Source organism: Aquila chrysaetos, chromosome 22, assembly GCF_900496995.4.
Source record: "Aquila chrysaetos chrysaetos chromosome 22, bAquChr1.4, whole genome shotgun sequence".
Taxonomy (NCBI): domain Eukaryota; kingdom Metazoa; phylum Chordata; class Aves; order Accipitriformes; family Accipitridae; genus Aquila; species Aquila chrysaetos.
Window position 1 is genome coordinate 2,876,087 of NC_044025.1, and position 24,739 is coordinate 2,900,825.

Genomic DNA, 24,739 nt, shown 5'->3' on the forward strand with positions numbered 1-24,739 from the left:
CGCTCCTCCCGCCTTGGGGCCGAGGCGCCGCTTTGCTCCGAGGGCGACGGCGCGGCCCTAGCGCCGCTGCCGCTCTCCCGGGAGCGACGGCCACCGCAAGGCACAGCGTGCACGGCCGAGGCCCCCCGGCCGCTGCCATTCAGACCGGGGCCGCCCCGGCGAGGCCTAACCGCCGGCGGGCGGGGGGACCGCCGCGGCTCCCAGCACCGCCCCCCCTCCCTCCTCCCCGCCCCGCCGCGGGGCACGCCGGGAAGCCTCCCGCAGCCAATAGCGGCGCGGGGCCGCGAGGTCCGCCGGGAGTTGTGGTCGGTTACTGAGAGGGAGCCGGAGCGGGTGACGCCTCTCCTCTTCCGGGCGTCGTGACGTCGCGGAGGACGCAGCGTGCGTGCGGCGGCGGCGGCGGCGGTGGTGGCGGCGGCGGTGGGGGGGGGGGCGGCGGGCGAGCTGAGCGGCGGCGGCGGGGCCTGGCGGGCGCGGGGAGGCGGCGGGGGCGGGCGGGGCGCCGCGGCGGAGCTGCCCGCCGCTATGGAGCCCGACTCGGTGATCGAGGACAAGACCATCGAGCTGATGGTGAGTGACCCCCGCCTCCCGCGCTGCCCACCCACCACCACCACCCCCCCCCCCCCCCTTCTTCCCTCCGCCCGCCGGCAGGCCCCGCCACCGCGCCCGGGCCTGCGGGGGGGCCGCCGCCGCCGCCTCGCCGAGGTGACTGTGGCCAGGCCGCCCTCGGCCCCGGCCCGCTCCTCCCGCCGCCCCGCTGTGTGTGTGTGTGGGGGGGGGGGGGATCCGCTCCGCTCCCCTCCTCCACCGCGGCCGGCCGGCCTCCCGGCGCAGGCCGGGGCGCGACGAGCCCTTTAATGCTATTAAAAGGATAGAACTAAAAATAATAAACACCCCCTCAGCCCCCCGAAAGCAGGGCCGGTCCGGGAGGCGCGGAAAATTGCTCCCCGCTGCGTTCAGTCAGAGTCAACCCGCCCCAGCGGGTGATGCGGGCACGCTGCAAAAACCGAAACCGAAATGCCCCGGAGCACCCCGGCGGTGCGGGGCTCGGGCTTTACCCCCCCCCAAAAAAAAAAAAACCAAAAAACAAGCTGCAGCGTCTGGTTCCCGGCCGGGGCCTCCCCCCGCCGGAGCCCCCGGGGCCCGCCCCGGTGCCATTTGCGAGAGGCTGGCGGGCCCCGGGGGGACACACGGATTTAAACTTACAGCGTGAGGATTTGGGGCTGTTCTAGCAGCCGTGCCCCTCGGGTCGGTGTTTTTTTTTGGGGGGGGGGGCAGCTCCCGTCTTCCCAGAGCAGCACCGGTGCTGGAGCTCCGGTCCGGCCAACGCGGTATTATCTAACTAGACCTAATGGGTGTATTTGTTATACCCCTGATTAACGCTTACGCCGCTAAATTCGGGTTAGTGGAGAGGCGGCCAGATGGAAGCAATAGAAAGAGAAGGGTTTGTTTTTTTTAAAAAATAAGCAGATCTTAGGTTTCTGCAGCCAAATATTAGGGGCCCTAGTTTTACTGCCTTTAGGGATGAATAAATTTAAGTTAGGCGCTGAGAGAGAGTAATAATCACTAAATATCTTCTAATTTGTTTGTCATAAGCATAATTTGCTTTCACGTACAAAATGTCATGCAGTAGTGCAGAATTGAGTGGTAAAGTGCAAAATTTGCTTTTAAGGCACTCTGAAGGTGAGCTGGGTTCAGTGGAGACATTAATTTTTTTTTTTTTTTTTTTTTAACCGGTAGAGTCCTTGCTAAACTACCTGATCTGGAAAATACAAACTTTCTTCCAGTGTTGTCTGCTCTCAAGAAGCAGAAATTTAAAAAAAAAAAAAAAAAAAAAAAGGGAAACCTAAAAAACCTTTGTGATTCTTTCTGTATTTGTTTCTGATCGCTGAGGCCAGTAGCTTAAAAGCTGTTCTTAACGAGCCTCCTTTCCTGATCCCTATCGATTCGGTGATCTTGCACTGGGTGACATCAGAACCGTTTCCGCGTTAGTGGACTGCAGCATCGAGGATAGAGGCTGGGGGCAGCTGTGCGGGTATCCGTTACAGGATGAGTCGCCTACAGAAAAGATGTCTGCTAAATTTCCGAGGTGTAAAGTGAGTTCTAGTGGCTTTTTTCCTACCTGGGACAGAGGGTTACTAATACTCCTCAGCCTAGGGTTATGTGAGGTGCCAAAGTAGCATTTGAGGCTGGAAGGTACGTTTGCTTCGCTCAACTTTTTTGGGTGTCTTTTTGTAAATGCTCTCCCTTTTTAGAAGTTTCTTCTATTTGGGGCCACATTGTTAGCAGGCAGAAGCAAAGGTAACTTTTGCTGATAATTGTTGCACCCTGTATTTACAGTTGGACCTGGGAAATGTGCTAATCGATGCAAATATCAATGGGGCTACTCAGATTTTTATTACATAGTAGCAGATTTAAGAAACAAATTTTTCTCTCTTTCACAAGAAATTAGTAAATATAAAAATTCAATAAGGCAAATGATTAAGTCTGTAGTTTCCTGTAGAAAATGGTACTCTCTAAAATGTAGTTGGTAGTTGAATTTAATTTCAACTGTAGTGGAGGCCTGCATAGAAACACTTGTGTTTGAGTGTAAACGTTTCACTGAAACCATTGAAAGTCATTCCTAAATGAAGGCATTGCTCGGAGGTTTTGCACAGGGAGGTTTTGCCTTTCTGTGCGTTGTAGAAGATAAGATTCTCCGGAAGATTTGTTTGAATACACAAAGCAGAAGTAGAAGCCGTATTGACTGAGTTTTCAGTCAGTGATTTCAGTATTATATGCAAACTTCTGTATCGGTTGTTAATGCTGGTGGCAAACATCCCTAAACCAGGGACTGTCCTAGTGTGTCAGACTTAGTGGGATGCTTTTCTTTTTAAGAATGTTATTATTTACTAAAAGCAGGATGTTCTGTGCCTCTCTTTGATACAGGAGATTGGTTTTGATGCTCTTTGGGTACTCGATCACTTCCCTCCAATGCCAAGGATGAACCTGTAGTAAATACAGGAGTAAATGTATGATGCAAAAGTACTGAGGAGCAAATACACTATCATTCTGAGCGGCTGATAAACAAGAGATAATGTGTCAACATGTTAATTGCACGGAAGTTTCAGAACATGATGTTCTAGCCCTCAACTGTGCCTTCACTGGATAGACCATTTGCATTTATTTAAAGAAAAATCAGTCATGGAAATAATACTGTTCTATTTTTAAAGCTGGAATCTAAGAGAAATATTTGAAGGTTTCAGAGTGACAATTTTCATTTGCCATATGAAGTTTTAGCAAGTGTTCTGAAGTAACTGTATCTTTTAGGACAGTTTAAGGCTTTACATCTCTTGCTCTGGTTTTGCAAATCATGTCATCTAGCCATTTTAACGGTGATGAGCAACTGATTTAGTGGTGACATTCGTTTCATGGCTTTCATTTGCAGATGCTATCTATGGGTCTATGGGCAGGATACCCATTGCCTGTAGAGGTGATTTCAAGAGGGCACGAGGCCTCAAAGTTTAACTTGTGTTGACTGCGGGAGGTCCACATTTAGGCTAGCAGCGTATCTGATGGGGTTGTTTTTAGTTTAGATACCTTTGTACTTAGGCTGTCTCAGTTATAAATGCTTTGCGTGAGTGAGCAAACTATTAGAAAATGAGTAGTAAGGAAGTAATCCAGAACAGATGGAGGGCTAGCCAAAATGATTGAAAGGGCTCTTTCTTCCCCTGGTTTTGATTTTCTCTGTGAAATTAGATAACTGTAACCTTTTTGCTCTTTTAAAGAACCAAACGTTTTTCTTTCTTAAGGTGAAGTACCAACAACAATGCTCTGTGAAACAGGTTTTTTTCCCTATAGATTCTGAGTTGTGTATAAAATCTGTATTGTTCAGTTATATGCATTTGCCTTCAATACCTGCTAAAAGCTTTGTGTTTTCATTTTCTCAGGAAGCTTCACTGAACCATACCTCTGTTGTACCAGCAGACTTTCAAAGTAGGGGGTAATTAGCTGCTTAGTTTGTATTAAAGTGGTTTTAAAAGTATGGCAAGTAGGTTTTTTTATACAGGTTAAAAGGTATGCATTTATTGGGGGAACTGCATGCAGCATAAGATGTGGACAGTGTGGAAAAAAAAAAAAAGAGATCTGTTGCTCCCAGGCTATTGTACCCAGCAGACACCTATGGGACATGGTTACTGAAGCAGGAAGCCAACTGTGTGTAAATTCTCACCCTTACTGAGCTTATTATCATCTGTCTTTCCACCGTGTCCTTGGTGCGCGTGCCGTTCTCCAAACACAGATCCCTCTGCTGCAGAGCTGGCAGTTTAAATTCAATATAACACTGCTCCATGTAGTAGCACGAAAGGGTTATGGAAAGACCGTGCCGAGGAATAAAACTGACAAGCACTTGTTTACACTGTATTATCATTTGTATCTTAAAGTTATACATATGGAAAATACTCTTCCTAATATACTGCCTTCGTTGTCTAGAACGTCTCTCTCTGTCTCTCATAAAAGTGTCCAGTGTTTAAGTGCCTCTGTAAATAATAAATGAAGAACTATAATTGAATATCTTGCCAAAAGTCTTTCAGTTTCTCCTGGCAGAACTTTGATGTGAGCTGAAGGTCTTCAAAAGGTAACAAACTCAGAATAAAGTATCTCACGTAGGCATGCCTTGCCAGCAGCAGCTTCTTCCGTAAATCATGCCAGCGGTACCTGAAGTTCCTTGGATTAGTGCAACTGGAGATGGCTGTGCCCCCAAACTATTTAAAGCTTTACAGTGCAAAATAAATCTTAGCATTCTGTTTGGAAACTAAAATGCAGCTGCTGTATACATCTCAGTAGGGCTGTAATGTTCTGGCTTTTTTCTTCCCTGTCTCAATTATTGCAAGCCAAGCAGGCGGTTACATTTTTCTGAATTTTTTTCCACATGTTCTTAGAGGAATCCTTCAAAGAGTTTACTTTCATAGCGGTAGAGATACAGGCAACAATCATCTTTGCATCTGAAACAAAGAAAGTAGTGTTCTAGCTAAAATGTGGCTGGTTCTTAGTCAAATGCTGGGAGTAGATGGAGAGTTAGTAAGATGTTTGTAAACCTGTGTGTAAACTAGTGCTTTCCTCAGTAGGATGACAATCTCTTTGCAGTTATCTTTTTTTTCAATCTACAGTAGCTAAGTTAGCGGAGTTGAGAGCTGCATGTCAGACATTAAAGCATGCAGTTGATGGGATGCTGGACAGTTTCATACATGGGGGGGGGGAAAGGAAATGGCTGGAGCAGATATCTGAAGAGGGTTAGATGGCTGTTAGGAAGGCGCAGACGAGCCTTTGGGGCAAAGGATGCAAGATCTGTGCTGCTGCACAGGCTATCAGAGTGACAGTCACATTTCAGAGAGTGCCTGTAAGAGGAAGGATGCAAATATAAAGAGAATAGATTGCTGTGACTTTGGCAGCGGTGCAGAAAGTGGGAAGGAAGAGCTTAAGAAAATGAATTAGAGCAAGACAACTGCATTTAGAGCCAGCAGAGTGATGATGAAGTGAGGGAAGTGGACAAAAAAGTGTGGAAAGCTGTATCTTTTGGGAAGGGTTAGATGAAACGATAGACTGATTGGGGAAATGGGGTGGCAAAGGGAAGAAGGAGAATACAAAGATGCAGAAGAGGGGTTATAAAGAAAAAAGTTATCTGAAGCTTGTGATCATTATGGCAGCAGCCATCAGTTTATACAGGCGAAGGAACACTGCAGATGCTCCATTTGTAGGGAAAATTCTGAAACTAAATTGCTTTTAGTTCTTAACAGAAAGAAGACTAAATGGGGAGACTAAACGCTGGTGTTTCACCAAAGGCTTCTTAAATCTCATTCGAGATTCGGAGACGTTTTTTGCCTCACAATGCAGTTAAATTTTGTAACATTACTAAATTTTCCAACCTTTCCAACAATGCTGAGCAAGTGAGATCCAGCAGAGAAAGTTCCCTTGCTGCCTGAAACATGTGTAGAGCTTCCTGTGTGTGTGAGCACCGCTGGGCGCGTTGCGTTTCAGGGCGATGTGTTGCCTGTGAGCTCTGGCTTGGGACCGGGAGGTCCTGAATTGTGCTCATAAATCCAGTGTCCAGGTGTCACTGTGGAATGAGATCACATCTCTGCAGGCATGCTGGTATGCGCGCCAGCTGCCCTCTCTGAAGTGCTATTGGGTTGCTCCTTTAAAAAGTTGTAAAGCACATGTATGCCATTTCTACATTTCAGACCATTCTGACTGTATCCCTTAGGCAGAGTTGTTGAACGTTGCTAAAAATTTGGGTCACCAATGAGCATTGAAAGCAGCATCTCAGCAAAACAAACTGCCTTGTTACAAGCTGTACCCTTAGAGAGAATTGGGAATGTTCTTTGAAGGATGGATGTACCTTTTCATTTCATGTGTGTTTTCTAAAACACCTTTGCTTCTTGTTAAATCAACTTGATGTATGTCTTTTGATGCGTTACGTTTTACTGCTGTGGAGTTTAGAGGTCACCGTTGCTTTGGCATTTTCAGTTTCATCTTCCTGCGCTGCTTTGAGTGCTTGTGCAGCAACGTGCAAAGTGAGATTGCTGATGGGTTTAAAATGAAATGGATGTTGCAGCAAACGTGCCAATGAGGGAAGAATGATGTGTGGGAGAGAATAAGAGACCATGGTTATAAGAGGGCTACTCGGTGACAATTGTTTTTGTTGCGAGGGAGAAAATAAATTGAAGGGAAATGAGAATATTTACTGAGTTGTTTAAACTAATGCTGATTAGTAACAATACTTAACATTCCAGCTTTTTTCTCTGGTGATGTCGTCTTTATACTAATGCCACTGTTTATGTTGTTATATAATCTGATTTCTCGGTTTGATTTTCATGGTATTGGTAGTACTTCATTATTCACAGAAAATCCACTTTTTCTGGAAAATCCCTTCCTTCCCCAGTTTATTGGTGTGTTTATGAGCTCAGCAGTGTGACATCTGACAGCCTACTCTGTTTTCCTGTACTACTTCCACACATTTCCCAGTACGAGTAGTGCATGGCTGAGACAAGATAATGCAAAAATAATGCAACACCATTTGTATTTTAACAACAGAAAAGCACTGACTCTTTTTGGAAACTTAATTTGCTTCTCATGCAGCCTAAATTAACAATGGGAGCTTTTGAAGGCATGTTGTTTCTTCATTGCTTTGTTAATCCAGGCCCCCTCAGGACTTGCGTCCCTGTACTTCTACCCCAGGAAATGAACATTTTTATTGAGGATCAAAGAGTAGTGCAGCTTCCTGAGCTCATTTTTTGTATCAATACAGACAGAAATTTGTAAGGTGTAGGTAGGTACCTACTTGCTAGGAATAGGGACTGATGTGCTTTCTGGGTAAAATGGTAAAGAAGGGCTTTTCAGATCAACTTTTAGTTGTGGCAATGCTACAAGGTTTTGTTTTGTTCATTGATTTAGAGGAGAAACATAACTATATATTCAGTGTTATGAGTTGCGGGGCTGTATTCTGAGTTTCACACTGTTGAGGAGTTCTTGAACATGGAGTTTTGTTACAAAAGAAGTTGTGACAACTTGCGTTCAGGTTGCCTCGCACGGTGATACTTTGTTCAAATCTTCTATCCTTTTCAGTCACGCCAGTTTAAAGATTTCAGACAAAAATACAGACAGCTTTTTGAAAATTATACTCAGAATCTGTTTGCAAAATTTAAGTTACAGTTACAGCTTGTATTTGATAGAGAATCTTTCAGGCAATTCTATTTGGGCGACGAAGGACTAGCCAGGGAAACTTGATATTCAGGCTGTCTCCATCATGCCAGTACTTCTCGAGACAAAAATCAGAGCTGTGCTGTAACACTTGCAAATACTTTTAAGGAATGCCTTCATGGTTAAGTGCCTCTCCTTCCAACACCCTGCTGACTCTGTTGTGACTTAGCAAATCAGTACGTTATATAATTTTGATAGCTGGCTTCTTACTGAGCTATATTGTACCCTTAAAATTCTGAGTCATATGCCTTGACATCTTATCACTTTACTTGGCAGCCTTAAAAATCATAGATTGGACACGGTATCAGGCTTACAGCGCTGCTTTGTCCTTGCAATGTCGCCCTGTAATCTTTTGCTTTACCAGTGGTAGAAAAGCAGAAAATTGCCCCACGATGAAGATGCGCCTTTCTTCGGGTAGCTTTGGGCAGTCAGGGACATGGCTGTCTTTGAGACAGTGTCTTGGCACAGCTGCGAACAATGGCAGTTTCTCTGACTCTTTGCCGAGCTGCTGGTGCTTTGAGACGTGGAGCACGGTTGTGGAGGCTGCAGAACGCTTGGTTCAGCTCTCTGGAGGGGTTGGAGAGCAGAGGAAAGGGTGAGAGACAGCGGCGGCATATTCTTCTGTGGATGTTGCAGCATTATGTTATAGAAAATGTTGCTGTTGCTTCTGGCTGCTGTTAGGGGAAATTTTGTAGGCCACATCTCAAACTTTTTGAAGATCTGACTGGAAGGCACACAGTCTGGTCTCTCTAGGATACACTTTCTGTTACACACATAGTATGGGCTTTCCGCTGACTCCATCTTCTCTTAGGTGTTATTGTTACAGCTGCTTTAAATTAGTCACCTATACTCTTAAGTGTACTGCTGAAAGTACTGGATGAAGGCCTTTTTTCATCTTGCTCAGTAAGAGGTGACTTTTTCTTGTCTTGGGAGTAGCATGCCTTGGCTTACTCTCCTCTAGTTTTAGATTGTTTTCCAGAGACACAGCGATACTGAAAATTTACTGAATTCAGTGCTGTCATTCAGATCATAAATGTCTTGAAGACTCCATCTTTGTGCTGCAGATACGTAAGGCAAGTTAGATCATTTTGAGTCTGGAAACAGGGAAATAATCATTGCAAGAAAATGCTTTAGAGCATGTATATGGCAAAGTAGGAGAACTGTACTGAACTGTTTTGAAAACCTTTGTGACCATTCTGGCGGTTCATGGAGCAGGCTCATGAGGTGTAAGCTGGCAGTTGAGGCTTTAGCATTTTGCTTCGTTACTTGCATTGTAGTTTCTTCTCATCTTCCTTAATCTTTGCAAAGTGAGCTGTAGCCCCAAAACACTGCTGAGCATTGGGTGTTTCAGGGCAGGGGAAAGCAATTTCTTGTCCCTAAAACCGTTTCTTTGTCTTAGATCCACCAATCCGATGACCCCACTAACGTAGTCATTACTGGACTGGTAAGGTGCCTAGGCTGCCTTGTCTCTCTAACAGCATTAGGAGTACGTAATTGGGATTTCGTTCAAGAAAGAAGTAGATACACCAAGCTGAAGATGATTGGCTGCTCTCTTTTAACAGACAAGTCTGAGAAGGAAAACCCATTCGAATCCCCTTTCATTCTGGATTGGTGGATCTGAAGCCCAGAAACAAAGTTTCAGGTAAGAAGTCACCCTGTACTATATCTTGCTGCTTCTGCTTAGATGAGTTTGTCCGCAAATTCAGTATCTTGCTTTAACTGCTTAATGTCCCTAAAGTGTTAGAACACACCCAGTTAGGTGCTGAGCTTAGAGTAAGAAAGGGCGTATTCAGTAAATGCACATGCAGTTTATTAGGAAATTGCAAACCTACTGTGAAAAACAGACCTAGGAACATAAGGTAAACTTACCTTCTGTGGAGCTGGAAAGCAGTGTCTACAGGTACAGGGGCACTAAGCGAACAGCTTACAAATCCTGCTTCTGAAGGAGAAAGCAGCCTTACCAATGACTTCGTTGAACTTCTCAGTCAAGTTCAGGAAAGCAATAGCTATCTGCTCTGATTTCTAGCCATGTCCTCTGATGAGTTCATCAGAAATTTAGAGAAGTTGTCTAGTTGCTCGTAGTACAAATTCCAGTAGCTTTATCCTGCTGAAATGGCATTTGAAATCTTGTTGTGGGCAGCACTTGGAGTCAGCCTTTTAAATCCTTGAAGAGCTTTGAACATAAAGTTCCGTTCCTAGTTGTTTTCAAAGCATAGCTGAGCCAGTTGCAAGGCATGGTTTTCAAGATGAGCTTTAAAGTTATAGTGGGTTTATTTCAGAGTAAGGGAGCGTGGTTGTATTTTGAGTCACATTCATCTGAGATTTTGAGATGACTGTAAAAGGCTACAGCATGTTATCTTAAAGACAAGTTTGGAAGGTATTTGTGTGTCTTAGGAAAGCAAGCGGCGTCCCTGGCTGATAGGAAAATAAAGTAATGCAGGTTGAATACCTGGTGCAAATGGGAGACCTGCACCTCTCCTAATGCCCAGCTTTATTGTAAGTTAGTGCTTTAATGAACTTGGCAACTTATTTCTAAAGTTAGTACGAAGCAGTATGCCTCAATTCCTTTTGATGTTAATAGCAATAACGCTAAGCCGCTTGAGTGTTCTCTTCTGTAGACAGCTATTAAAGCAAATTTTAAGGCCTCAATATTTAATCTACTGTAGAAAAAACTCTTGTAGGTGCTGTTGATCTCATATTGTTTTAGCTCTGCGTTTGTTTTGCTGGTGTGGTATTTTGTGCAAAAATTATACTTGAATTTAATTGATGAATGCATATATAATGAATTGTTTGTGCACAAGGTACTGTTGTTTCTTGGTTTGATTTTTTGAGGACTTGAATTTGTTTTTGTTAGGGTGGAGAAGTCTTGGGCATGTGTAACTCTTTAAAAAAAATCTGTGGGAAAATCTAAGGGAAATACTCATTAACCTTAGTCTGACACATTTCTTGCAGTCTCATCCAATACCAAATTGAATTTGTCCCACACACCAATCAGACTCACCTTGGAGTTAACACTGCAAAATAACATCTTCCCGTGGAAGATTGCTGTTCAGGGCGTGCCTTTTTCTAAAATGAGAGAATGAGGAGGCAGAAGTGAACTTGACATCTTTAATGATAAAAACTGAAAAGAGGAAATAATTTAAAATACGCTGGGGGGGTGGGGGAAGAGGAAGCATAAACGTGTACTCCTGATTAAGATACCAGATGTTATGATATTTAATATTGCTTAACTTTTTGAAACGTGGAACAGTCCTATCAAAGGCAGCAGTAAAGCTAAGTTGAATTTGAGCGCAAGTGTATGCAGGTTGGAGGCTTAGTTCTTGCCCAAGTTTTGAATCTTACATTTCAAATGTGAGTCAGCTCTCAAAGGCTGTGTAAATATTCCTCTGCAGCATTTGGTGTACAAACCCTGAATGTGAAGCTAGCACTTTATTATGTGCTGAGCCCAGACTTCATATGCATTTAAACTCGTCAAGTTAAAGTGCACGCTGCCTTGTCTATATTAGATTTTTAGATGGGGTTAATATTATTTTTAGATTGTGTTAGGCCTCATCCTTAAAAACTTAACACAGAAAAGAGTCTAAGACAACTTTTAACTTCTTAGACAAGTTTCAGCCACATTTTTCTAAGTGTTTAACTTACGCAAAGTTTCTACTATTTCAGTTGGCAGTGCTAGGTCTGTTTTCCGAGTTTCTCTCCCCCCCAGTTATGATTTACTAAAAGCAGGTGTGCAGCTGTCTGTAGATGTCTGTAACACCTCTCTTCCTGCTGCATAAGAGCATAGGAAAGCCATTTTTCTTTTGAAATGGCCTTTTTTTATGTAGCATAGGATATGTTAATGCAGAAAGGAATATCACACTTCTGGAGTTTTGAAACTGAGAATTGGGATGTACGTACATGAAGGAAGCAAGAGTTAATCTAAATACTGCGTATTTTGGAAAATTTAGGTTATTTCAGTTAACATTCAGAGTGACTTATGTAAACATACTAGGATTTTCTTCCTAGTCTTTTGTATCTTCCTGAAAACGAGCTACTGTATCTCATGAGTCTTATCCTGATGAATAAATTATAATGGAGTAAGACTGTTGTTATATTCAAAGAAAGCGTTTAATCTTTTCTCCATTGAACCCATATTCCTTTTGTAGCATTCATTTGGTTGTAGCAAACGCATACTTTGATCTTCAGGAGCAGAGTGGGACTGCGTTATCGATCACCCTTCTGTGAATTCATTGTCCTATCTAGAAGAACGGTGTGGTAATGAGGAGAATTTATCTGATAAATTATTTCCCTTTGTCTTGCTTTAAATTTCCTGATTCCTCACTTAGTGTTTTTCCCCAAATGCAAGAAATGTACGTGCAGATCTTGAATGGTTATTGGAAGGTTGTAACATTGAGCGATTTTTATTTTGAATGGCAATCATTTAGCTAAATAGATTTTTTCTAAAGGAAGTGTGCCTCAGCTATTGGTTACCGATTTTTTTTAGAATGATCTGATAACAATAAAGGAATAATCAAAAACATTTCACAAGTTAAAATGACCTTGCTACTCTGTGAATACTTATTTTTGAGAAATTCACTTTTGCATTTGTAGTTCATTGAAGGACAGAAATGCAAGAGTAAGTTACACCTAAGACAACTTTCTTGATCTGAGAATGTAGCCATTCTTAAATTGAAGCAGAACACTTGAATGCATATGTAAAACTCCATGGATTTTGGAAATATATTGTATGAAAGGTACTCAGCCTTCCAAATCAGACACTCAAGACTGGATGTGAGATTGCATTTTGGACATGGGAAAGGTAGTGATGTGATGGCACTGATTCCAACAAACTTGTATGGAGCATGTGAATACACTGCATCTCTCAAGGGACAACTTGGTTTTGAAATGAGAATAGGAAGAGTACCAAGTACTACTATTGGTCTGACGTAAATTGTTTCTTTGTTTACGAGTACCTCAGCAAAGATATTAAATGTTGTACCAAAATGCGCAGCATAGTGAATGTGTTATCGTGCCAAGCCAGGCTGTCACTTGTGGAACACGTGTATTTGTGTTACATGCATGCCCTCACACTTTATTTCTGATTAAGTATTCACACTTAAGAGTATACTTTGACATTTTTACTTTTCCACTTCTTGCAAATATCCAGACTACTTGTTCTGTTATCTCGTTGGTTCAACACTGTTCTGCTTGTCACTATTTTGAATAAATCACTTGAAGTAAAGACACCAGGTAAGATCTGGATGATATCCCAGCTAGCAAAAGGGGATGGAGTTTGAGTAGTTGGCAACTATTCCCTGCCGAGTGTAAAATAATACTGAAGGCCTTTGAACAGTGTTACTGCTTTATATTTTTTTATGTCTTATTGTGGTTAATGCTGATTTTTGAGAAACTAAGATCTGAGCTTGATATTAAATTTGACTTGAGAGCGTATAGCTTTCATGAACGGTCATACTGTCCTTAAGTCTAAGTTTGCTTTTCAGAATACCCCTTTTTGCAGCATTAAATCTGAGCTACTGGCGAATGTGCCTGTCATTCCCAGCCATAGAGAGGGTTTTAAGTAACAGCAGTTACCCCATGAATTTTTCAATATTAAGTGTTAATGGAAATGAAGAAGTATCAGTTCTGTTGGTCCAGGCCTAACTCAAAGTAAACTGAACAGTAAATTACTGATGTTGAATAGCACGTGAGTTTCTTATATAAAAACCTGAAGAGAATTCAGAATGAAGGTTGAAGTTTTTTGGTTGTACCTTTTTTGCCAGTTGGAGTCTCTATTCATAGCCCTTCAGACATCCAGAACATGAACTAACCTTACTGAGGAGCTGGCTTGCCACAAGGAAGTTGGGAAAAGCATTTCAGACTTTGTAAAGTCTTTTAAACTTTAAATTTTTACTCTTTTAAAAACTTTTAGGATTTGTAAACTTGAATGATTTGTTAGGTTCCTATGTTCAATTTCGTTTTGTAATAAACTGCAGAAGAAACAAGTTGCAGGAGGAGTGAATTTGTATAATTAGTAATGCTTTTTAATAAAATGGAGTAAATTAGCTCCTTCATTTGATTTACTGTGTTTTTCTTTGAAATTCCAAAATACCTCCCCTCACCAGTCTTTTTTGGACTCTGTCTAGAAACTGATTTTCAAAAGCAAGGATATTTTTGCCTTAAAGAACATAATTTCCCAAACTGTAAACACACCAATAAATTTTGATACCTTAAATTATCTTGTGTAAATAAAATGAATGTGGTAAAAAATTCTGAGTTTTGTAAATACTTCATAAAACTTCCAGCAATAAGGCTTGGTTATGTACATGCTGTCATTCTTAATTATGACACTGCAGTATTTCCATCACTGGATATCAAAGGTGTATTAGTTCCGTCAAGATCACAGGCTATAGTCTGTATTCACTTCTTGAGCAATTTAGTGGGCTTTGTAGGATAAATGGGAGATTTTTTTTCTTTTTTTTTAAAGGGTAGGAAAATGTGAGGATTTCTGTTTGGATGTAACTCTGAATTTCAAATGCGCTGAAATGAAAGGTTTCTTGACTTTTTACAGTGCTTTAACAAAATAGCAGCACTGTACACCTGAGAAATACCAAGGTGAATAGGTTTGGGGTTGTTTTTTTTTATTATTATTTATTTTTTTGTGCCTCCATTCTCTGAGTTACCACCTACAAAAGTGGATTTATTGGAGGAACACTGCTGTGTGCTTTACTATTAATATAAGAAGTTCTTAGCATCTGACCTTTAAAGACATTGAAGCATATTCCTTTTTATTGATATTACTGAGAATTTATAGTTTTGAATGCAAGTGCAAGCATTTGCATAAGTTTCTTAAATTTGAGATTTAAGATTGAAACGTAAATCTTGAAATGTAATTCCTGAGGCTGGACCACCAAAGCAGTTCTTTGTGTATAGAATTACAGTAAATCATATAATAATAAAATTAATGTGTTAATCTTTCCAAACATAAGGCATCTAAAAGATCAGAATGAGGGTTTCTCTATTTGTCTTTATTCTTTCAGCATCATTTACTCCTTGCCATGAAGCTGTAAAGCCCCTCTTTCATCTGCTTGCTTCTCCCCTGCAAGTAGTGCATTCAGATGAACACACAGCTATCTTAATGTGAGTTGATTAAAACCCTGCATTGCGAATTAGTTTGTTCCTTAAAATTTGAGTTTTGATTGGCCTTATCTTAACATGTATGGTTCTGTTTTCTGCTGGTGGGATTGACACTGGCTGATATGTGCATTTAATATTATGCCTGTTGGCCAGTGTCGTTTTCCCTTTCCCAAACTTTATTAAATAGTGCTGTATCTCCCTGGCATCCTGACGAAAGGCAAGTGGAAAGTGAAGGCATAAGTTCAGGCTCTTGTTATGCAAAAATTAAATCTTTACTACACTATTATGCTCTTATTATGACAGTTCCTACGCAAGCAGGGTCAAGAAATAACATGTCAGTGAAGCACACAAATATTTGCACATTCCTGTTTTAGTGTGAAGTAGAATGCAATACTTAATTTGTGGTACTATGCAATATCATTGCTACAGCTGTGTCCAGTGATTTTTATAAACCGTTTTATTCAGTATTTCGTAATACTGTGGAAAGGGGTTTGTGTGGCTTAAACTTGGCATGGAGATGGCCTCTGTGTCTAATGTATTTTGAATGAAATTAAAAAATTGTTTTCAAGTTACCCATATTTCTCTTAGGTTCTTAAAGTTCAGCTTATTTAGCTAGAGTAGTTCCTAAAAGAAAACACAGTCTGATAACCTAAACGAGTGATTTTTAGCTTACAATTTTTGGACTCCTGTAGGTGTAGATTCATTATACAGATTATATGCACAGTTTTGTACACCTTATCTGAAAACCTTAGGAGAGAAGTTTGTTGTGTTTCTTGATCAATGACTTCTACTAAGTGATGTGAGCAGAATTAAAATTTTTACTGGGCCTGTACGTTTAAAAATGCATAAATTTATTTGGGCTTTAATAAATATCTGCAGTGATGACCTGAATTTCAGCAGTTCCGTGTTGCAGCAACACCATTCAGGTATTGTGCCAAATATATGCACCCACTATATATGCGTAGTACAGAACATCCATATGGAATTGCAGCCTTCCCGCTGGATAAGAGGAGAGAGAATTCCAGTGTGGTTTGGTGCTGATAGGGTCATTCTTTTCCTGGTTTTGCTTTAATTTCTCTCCTTAGCAGAGAGATGAAAATATTAGGCTTTCTTTTGTTTTATTCATAAGATATGAATTTTCTAAACAAATAATATGTTTTTAACCTCTTCAGTTGCTCTGGGCTCCCTCCTTCCCCTCATTACTGGCACAAACCACTTTCCCTGAGTCTTTACCTCTGGTTATTCCACTTTCAACTTTGATCTGCGTGGGATTTTTCTTTTAAAGATTTGGTGTTTGTTATAACTAAATTGGAAGCCTGTGTGAAAAGTATTGAAAACTAAGTCCTTGCCAAATTTTAGAGCTGGGTTTGTGCACTGCTTGATAGTGAGGAATTGAATCCTTTTCCCTAACTTTATCTGATGGTTATGTAGTGTATGTGCTATTCTGTCCTTAAAAGGAACTGTGAAATAATATCACGGAGCTATAAAAGGTTTGGGGAGTCTGTCTGCATCAAATTTCTTCAGCTTCAGAAAAGAAACAAAAAGGATTTCCAAACTTTTCTGAACTTCTAGTGTCAGCAACATGGAGTCCGGTAGTTAAGCTTGATTCTTTCTGGCTTGGGTGGTGGTATGAGTAATAAATGTAGTTAGGGTATAATTTGGCTTTGTGATACCCTCAACTGATAATACAAACTTTTTTCCCCAGTAACCCATTTAATCAGGATACCATGCATCTTGACTAAGCAGAACTTGGTCTTGCAATTTGAACTTAGCTAGGTGGTATTCCTCTCTAAAAAATACTTAAACATTTTTTTTGGTTGTCAGTGTCCCAGTACATAGACTGTAACCTCAGAAGTTAATGTTGGCTTTGCTGTCAGAATAAATAAGCACAAATTGTTTGAGAAAGTTGAGACAGTGCGGGGTGCCAAACCCTAATTACCGAAGCTCTTCCAGGTTGTATTCTAAAGACTTGCCACCCTAATGAAAAGCTCCTGCACTTCTGTTGCCCAAGGGTGACTGCAAAGGTAAAAATCTTGCAAGCAATTATGGCCAGGCCAGTTTGCTGAGTAAGGCATCTTCCCCCGTTGCAGCAGAACTTCTTTTGTCGGTAGCGATGTGTGGAAGCATTGCTGAACTGATGGACCCAAACCGTGACAACTCTGATACTACTGGTAGTAAGTTAAAATGTTCAGCTGGGCATTAAAGCCAAGCAGTTGCAAATGAGGAAAATCAGCTTGTTATCCTTGATAGGACAGAGGTATGGCTTATTTTCTGAAAGGGATCTTCAGTCGTTATTTTACCCTTGGCCGCTAACCTTGTGATTAATGTAGAAATAACTTAGATAAGTACCCACGTTAACATACTAATGAGTTGCCTGCCTTGAGTGATTTGTTGTGGCATCTAACTGCTTCTTCTCTTCCTTCCTTTTTGTCACCCTGCAGTGTTCTGTGCCAAGGTCTTTGTGGCTAGGCTGCTCCAACCTGGTAGAGAGCATGTGCGCACTGAGATGCCTGCAGAGCATGCCCAGTGTCAGATGTCTCCAGGTGCCTTTCTTCTTTCTTGTTGTAAATGTTATGCGTATGCTGTTGAACATTTGTTAAACTCCCAGGACTCTGTTTAATCAAATTGTTAAGTCTGCTAAATGTTTTTTGTGCATCCTTTTCTGAAATCTTCTACTTAAGTGCATTGTAGGAGTGAATCTTAAGAGGGCTTTCTGTACAGTAGGTTCTGGCGGGGGGTGGTGAGCTTTTGTGTTTTATTGCCTGTTTACTGAAGTTGTGATATAAGTAGCATAGTTGTGCATGTTGCCTGCTACGTTTTGCTTTCTCATTTAATTTAAAAAATAACATAATGAGCTTTGCCATTTCTCTTAAATTGCAATGAACTGACTACCCTGTAATATTTGTGTGATTTAATTTAGAAAGGATAAGCTTTTTATTTTCTACTAAGCGTGATCCTGGTTATAGCCTTACATTACAGTCGTTGCGCATGTTTGAATGCAGAATAGTTAGCATGGAGTCCTGGAGCTCTTTGGGTTACTCTGTTAACTTAGCTTCTTAACTTAAAAAAGGAAGAACAAGGGATGGGGGGGCTTACTCTGCATAGAAGACCACTAAATCTCAAGTTCTCTGTTGTTTTTCTTCTAGTTAGCTGTTGAAGCTGAGCCTGCGTAATTTATAGATGGTGAATTGCTGCTGTTTCTTCACTGGTTTGGGAGGGATTGAAAATGATAAAAAGGGAGATTTTGATACCAGTTAACAATTTTCAACTCCCAGGATATTTACCTTGGAAAGAAAATGCAGACCATGTGTAGTAACTGCGTGGCACTTCCTAAAGTGTTTCTGAATGTAACATTTTCAGCAGTACATAACTGTTATTTAATATTAGTATCTTTTATAACAATAGTGTTATTCCATGCTTCAGTCTTTCATGTGTACAGAATGATTACTTAAAAGAAATTGCTGTTGTGAATGAAAACTTAAACAAATTGAGTTTTGTTTGCAGTCAGTCCATTTCAGTTCAGACACTGAATAACATGAATGTCTTGCTTTAGAGGGTAACCATTTATTTCAAAATCTTTCGTCTTGCCTGCAAAATGTGGCCACTTGAGTTCCAGCAAATTTGAGTTTCAGAATTAAAAATGTCTTCAAAATTTCTGTTAAAATACAAACATATTTTTGTTTGAATGCTTTGTGTTTCCAATTTTGATATACTATTCAAATGGGGGGGGGGGGAACCTGTGACCAAGGTAGACATATAGATGGATAATACAATTTTATAGAAATTGGCACTACTTCATGGCCAAATAATGGTTATAGTAGATGCTTATAGTCATGACAGGGCAAAGTCACAGAAGTTTGGTGTCTGTTTTGGGAATATTTACAAGCTAGTTCTAGTCTAAGATCTTCCTGCTTTCTTTCACTGATCCGCAGCATTTACCCCCTCACTGGAAAAGTAAAATTAAACTTTTTTTCAGTGGAAATTCTGAAAATTTTTTTCTGCTGCGGCCTAACTTGTCATTGGCCAAAGAGCATCTCAGAATTTTTCAGCAAGCTGTCATAGTTGTTTTTAGGATGGATAGTGATGTTGGGAGTAGGTTGGATGGAGTCTGGTGGGATGGGTCAGTAATCGTTTCAAGGGTTGTTAATGAACCCGGGTGAGGGATGTGAGCAGTGAGCTCGAAACAATTGCTGCTTTGCTGTCAGGTGGCTGTTCTTCGGTGCAGACCTGGGATTGCAGTTGTATACTTTCTTGCTTAATTTTTTTGCCTCCTCTTTACCTGACTTTTGAATTTGTGACTTATGCCTAACTGTAGTTAACAGTTTGAGAACTGTTTCAGGATTGGACCAGTTTTGCTGTTAATAACTCTTTTAAATGGTAGGTGTAGATCTTGGTTTCATGGACTGCAAGCCTTGGAGAGGGCTAGCTGCTGGACCCACACACAGTGAATTTCAAAAAGACTTGTCAGGCAAGGGGGGTCCTTAAGAAGCTCAGGTTCCCTACTGCAGGCAAGGCCTGCATTTCTGCAAATACCTGGTTTGGAAATTGCAAGGGCTTCTTAATGATGAATCTAAGAACTTTGACTGCCACGGGTTTCTTATAAATCAGCTCTGGGAATTTCTCATCAGTTAGAACATCATGGCAAATGAACTGGTTTGTTTACCCAACTGAGCTTTTTACTAAAACAGTATTACAAACAAAAAATCTATATATTCAATTGAAATAATAGTAAACCTATTTATTAGGAACACTTTTTTCTTTCCGTTACAGTATCTATCAGTAGGTACATAGTAGTTAACTGTAAATTGAACAGGTGAAAGTTCAGAGCAGGCTGGGCAGTAGATTAATTGATGCAGAATACATTGCATTACATCTGTTGATAATACTGATTACAGGATAAAATACAAAACAGTTTGTTCATGAATGTACTGCTTTATACACGAGATTTTTGGAAACCTATTATCACAGATGTGGTGTCATTTATAATTAAAAAGCATAGCTAATGCAGCTGTTATGTCAGGATGTGTCACTTTGAAAAATTTCTCAAACCTATATTGTTTTCAGGAATTGTTACAGATCTGTCAGCTTTTGTGAAAACCACATCTGAAGTACCAGTTAATTTGTGTAGGCTTTTTGCTCCATGTGCCTGTAGGAATTTAACAATCCCAGAACATTTTTAACTATATAATACTAACAGCTGACAGGGTTAACAAATTCTAGTAATAAAGTACATCACTGCAAGGACAACCACATTTTTCAGGTTAGTGGGATTGCTTTGAAGCTGTTGGGAGCTCAGTGTGTGGAAAGAAAAAATTTTGTGTATCCAGCCTGTTGTACTTCAGGATTTACCGAGGAGGGATTTTACCGAGGAGGGATTTTACCAAGGTGTTTGGCCCCTCTGTGTGTTGCAGGGCTTGTCCTTTTCTGCTGGCTGCAGCCTCCTGATGGGTTGGTTAGAGAGTAAGAGGGATAACTGTCCTAAGCAGATACCTGTGGGCCATGCTACTTGGTAAGGTGTAGAGAGCGCTTTGTTGTTTTAAATTTTGTTCCAAAAGAAAGACTTTTTTTTTTAAGTCTGTTTTTTGTAGAACTGCAACCAGGAGTAAGAGGTTTTGAATCTTTTAAAAGCATCTGTGGGAGATTTAAAAAAAAAAACCAACCAGAAAAAACAACAAAAAAAGGTTCTCCTTTCAAGTGTGTGACTCAGTGGTGCCCGCAGGGGAACTTGGAAGTGAAAGTGGCACCAGCTGCTTTTCCCCGTTTTTTTATTTTTGGTACCATGACTTGCCCTTCATTGTTCCCTGAGCTATAGGCCCACATGTAAAAACAGCTAGGGCATATATACCAGGAGATCTTTGTTCTGTAGCACACATTCAGTTAGCGTAATGATGATTAATAGGAAGTTTAACAAGGGAAATATAGAAGCCCTTCCGTGATTCACAGAAGTTATCTGGGAGTTGTATCTGTTATCTGTGTGTGTTGTGTGTGTAGAGTAATTAGTGAATGGACCAGAAGGAGGGGAAAAAACTCTAGTCTTAAATCTGGAGCCTTGTAGAATTTCTTCAGGAAGCTCTTATTCAGTCGTAGTGATTTTTCAAACATTTAGGCTTCAAGAGTAATCTACCATCAGTCTAAAAGAAGAAAGCAGAGATTAGACTTACTCTTGCCTTTCCATAATGTTCTTAGCAATCATAAAACCTAACTAGGCTCTTCTAAAATCAAGCTGTACCATTTAAGCAAATGTCCTCTGATGCCAGTGGATCGGAGGTAGTGTTCCAATTCTCCACAATTAGTCTGGTTTTGTATTCTGTGCTTTTTCTCACGCAGTAAAACACCTTCATAGTTCCTGTAGTTTACTGGAGAAATACTTACTTTCTGCATTCTATGAGCTGTTAGTGAATGGAGGGGAGAGAGAGATAATTTATTAAAAAATATTTATTCCCATTTGTGGTACTTGAAGTTTGCTCTTATCTGTCCTGATTTTCAGTGTAATTAATATTATTTGGAAATAAAGTCCTTGACACTTATTATTACTTATTGTTGTATTGAAAAGCATATATTAAATGCCAGCTCATAATACTTGAAACTACTATAGATTCTGAGGCCTTATTTTTAACTACTTAATTACCTTTAATAATGTTCTTGTACTGAGGAGCTTATGATTGTGAACACACTTGGATTCAAATAGCTACTGTTTTCATCCTCTTTGATATGGATTTGACTGCAAGATTAAAAGTATACAGGTCTCTTATTTAGGTTTTTAGATAAACCAGTTGTGTAATGCAACCATATGGATACATCACCTTCCATAGCTTCATCCTCGTGAAGCATTGCAGTGGTTTTGAATATATTTTTTCATGCTGATTTGGGAAATGGCTCCAACAGCGCTGTCATGCAAAGAGAAATGTCCAGTGTTCTTAGTTCTGTAAGTAAACATCTGCAGTGTGAATTGAAGACTAATCATTAAGCAACTGAAGATAAGTACTCAAACATGGCTTTGAATTATTGCATAATGTAGGATGTGATGAGATAACGCTTGGGGAATATGTTAGTAAATAGAGGTAATGAAATTAACATAGTAACCACATACTGCTCAACCAAGTCTTTCTTCCTTGTATTCAGTTACACTTTTCCTTGACTTTTTTTAAAGAGATCACTGTATCTTTCTTTTAAAACTCTGCTTAGTTTTTTTCTTGCTTATTTAGACCCCCCCAGCATATTGGGGTTTTCTGTACACTTTCCCTATATTGTCCTTAAAATTTTCAGCTTAATTGTATGTAGTGTCCTGCTCTTCCTTTTATGTTCATGTGTTGGGTATGTAGCTTAGAAGCTCTAACAGAGCACTGATTCACTACAGGAATAATAAACTTCTCACTTCCAGAGCTTCCAGTGTGAGAAGTTGACTTGTTCCTCCAGAGGCCAGGTCTTTCAATTCATGTAGTGGCTTTCTTAGACTTGAAGCTACCCTGACTCCTCCCAGCCTGTTCGCTCAGTGGTCCTTAGGCTTGTGATAGTGCGCTTCACTGTCCTTTATCCTTAACTTCTGCACAATGGGATGTCCAGCTCTGTAGGTTTTCCTTGATTTGCATTTTCATTCTTACACCACGTGTCTTGGTGATGGACAAGCAGTAGGAAGGTGACATTGACTTAGTTCTTGCCAGTGTCATTCCTTCTTATAGATTAAGACAGGGGTGTATTGATTTACTCTCCATAACTGGAAGCTGTCTTCACAAAAACGTGGTCTTAAAAGCCTTTTGAATTGGCCAATTTATAATTTATTATTGTTCAGAAGAACTTACTATTTGCCAGTGGCAAGTGGAGTTCTGGAGCATTAGGGTTTTAATATTTATTCCTTACAATAGCATTCCTTGCAAAGGAGATTATTTGTTAGCAATAAGGAATGTCAGTGCTATCACAGCTGAGCTGAGGCACAAAGAAGGAGGTTTATCTTCCTATTTATTGATGAGATACAACTTAGCATTAACTTGCTTAAGCTTGTATTTGTTATTTACTGATTTTGAGCTTCTGTTGGTTGATGTTTCTATTCAGATACCGGAAGTACAACAACGGAAACTATAGTTGGAAAAAATTGTATTTAAAAACAAAGAATTTTGATTTATTGACATGAAAACTTCATCATCCTTTTTTTTCCACAGTACAAATTCAGACACAGACATGCAGTATTCTTAAAATGACAATGAGTGCAGTAGATGGATTCTGCAAAAACCTTTTATGGTGCATGAAATCACAAATTGGAAAATGATGAATAGCCTGTTGCAGTGTAGTCTGCATCCTTTTGAAAATGTTACTCTTCTATGCAGCTGTTAAAATGAGTTGTCATAGCCAGACAACTGCTTTGCTTCTTCTGTTAGGTTTGAAGTACTTTACAAATACTTCTTTGACATGTTTTCTGGTATTTTGCCTCAAAACAGTGGGACTGTTACCATTTCTTTTTGGAAGCAGTCCAACAGGTCCATTAAAAAGAAATGCATGTTTGATTCCTTTTCTTTAAAGGAACAGAATGTTCTCTCCAGTATCTGAAATATTTGTGCTTGTCCCTCTGTTTTAAACACACTTCTTCCTGAGACAGAAAGCTTTAAAACTAAGCGTAGTATTGTATATAGAAGCAATTAAAGATATCCATGCAGTAGGCCTGTTGCCATTTTGTGCTGTGAGATGGCCTGAATTACCCAGTCTGTAGATCTGATGTAAAAATGTCCAGTTTTCCCTCTGTTAATAAGCTCCAGTGCTTCCCAGTATTGTTGTTACTTCTGGCTGAAGCTGGAGTCTCCTCTCAAAATTAATAGCAGTTTGGATTTTGTTTTCAGCAGTTTCTCATAATATTTTTTTTTTCTTATTATGTGTGTGTTGCAGACTGAGGGCTGATGTGACAGCTCAATTTGGTGTTAGTTGCATATATTCCAAGTATTTTGCAAGTATTTTTGCTTGTGCTCCAGTGCTTGGCCATCCTGGTGGTCTCCACTAGACCACACTCCAGTATCCCAGTGATTTTCTTGTACTGGAGTGCCCAAAACTGGGACCGGTGTTCTGGATGTGGTCTCATGAGAGCCAGGTACGGCTCTGGCTGCAGTCTCTTATGGTTACAGCAGCTTGTTGCTAGGTCTAGACACCAGTAGGATAAGTAAATGTAAAATGCAGGGATTGGGTTTTTTTGAAGCACGATTTATTATCTGAAGGAAAGTGTTATGATAAGCACTTTTTTCAGTCATCCTTTGTGTATCTAAGTGCTTTCAGTTTTATGACTTTAATAATTAACTAAGCCTGTTCTTTCTTAGGGGCAAGAAGAGAGACCTTCTCTGTATTGGGTCAATTCATAGTGTTTATTTTTAAGTAGAAGAGAGTGGTTACTTACTAGATTCCTTTAAACTTCAGCCAGTGAGCCAGTATTGAGCCATGAACCGGAGCTCTACCTCTTTAGTTTCCTTAGCTGAGGAGCAGAAGTGTGTTCCCTGATGTCAGAAGACTGGTAAATGGAGTAAATATCTGTCAGTTTTGGTTCCTGATTTTCCCCAGGCACAACGTACATCAGTCACTTGTAGCTGACTATGGCTTCTGCTGAACGGGTCCGGGTGTATTCTGTCTGGTCTGTGGTAAGCATGCAGCAAATGGTGACTGCGGGCTGGAGGCGAGAGGCAGGCTGTGAAACCGCTTTGCAGCTTGGGGTCATCTGCAGTGGCCTCTCCAGGGTGGGGTTGTTTGAGTGCTGCCAACCGCTAACCTTTCTGCTTGTGGGTAAAGGGTTTTGCTAGTATAAACAGCTTAATATATACGAGTGCCTTTTTTTGGACTTTGTTTTCAGCAGTTTTTAGAGAGCACTGAGGATCATACACTTCATCCCCAAGCTGCAAGCTTGCTTGAACAGAAGAGT

General features: G+C 40.6%; 1 protein-coding gene across 6 annotated transcripts in view; it reads left to right on the plus strand.

The window, feature by feature from the left end:
* The first annotated feature begins 449 nt into the window (after positions 1-449).
* Positions 450-24,739, plus strand: part of FBXW11 (F-box and WD repeat domain containing 11) — a 78,045-nt gene continuing 53,755 nt past the window's right edge. Inside the window, exons 1-4 of one of the 6 annotated variants that reach the window (XM_029997928.1) lie at positions 457-570; positions 9,300-9,379; positions 11,883-11,991; positions 17,292-17,393. In XM_029997928.1, coding sequence (XP_029853788.1) covers positions 17,343-17,393 — 51 coding nt within the window. In that variant the 5' untranslated portion in view covers positions 457-570; positions 9,300-9,379; positions 11,883-11,991; positions 17,292-17,342. Of the gene's footprint in view, positions 571-9,299; positions 9,380-11,882; positions 11,992-17,291; positions 17,394-24,739 lie in introns of all 6 variants that reach the window. The other 5 variants (XM_029997929.1, XM_041119278.1, XM_029997927.2 and 2 more) reach the window with 5 other exon arrangements.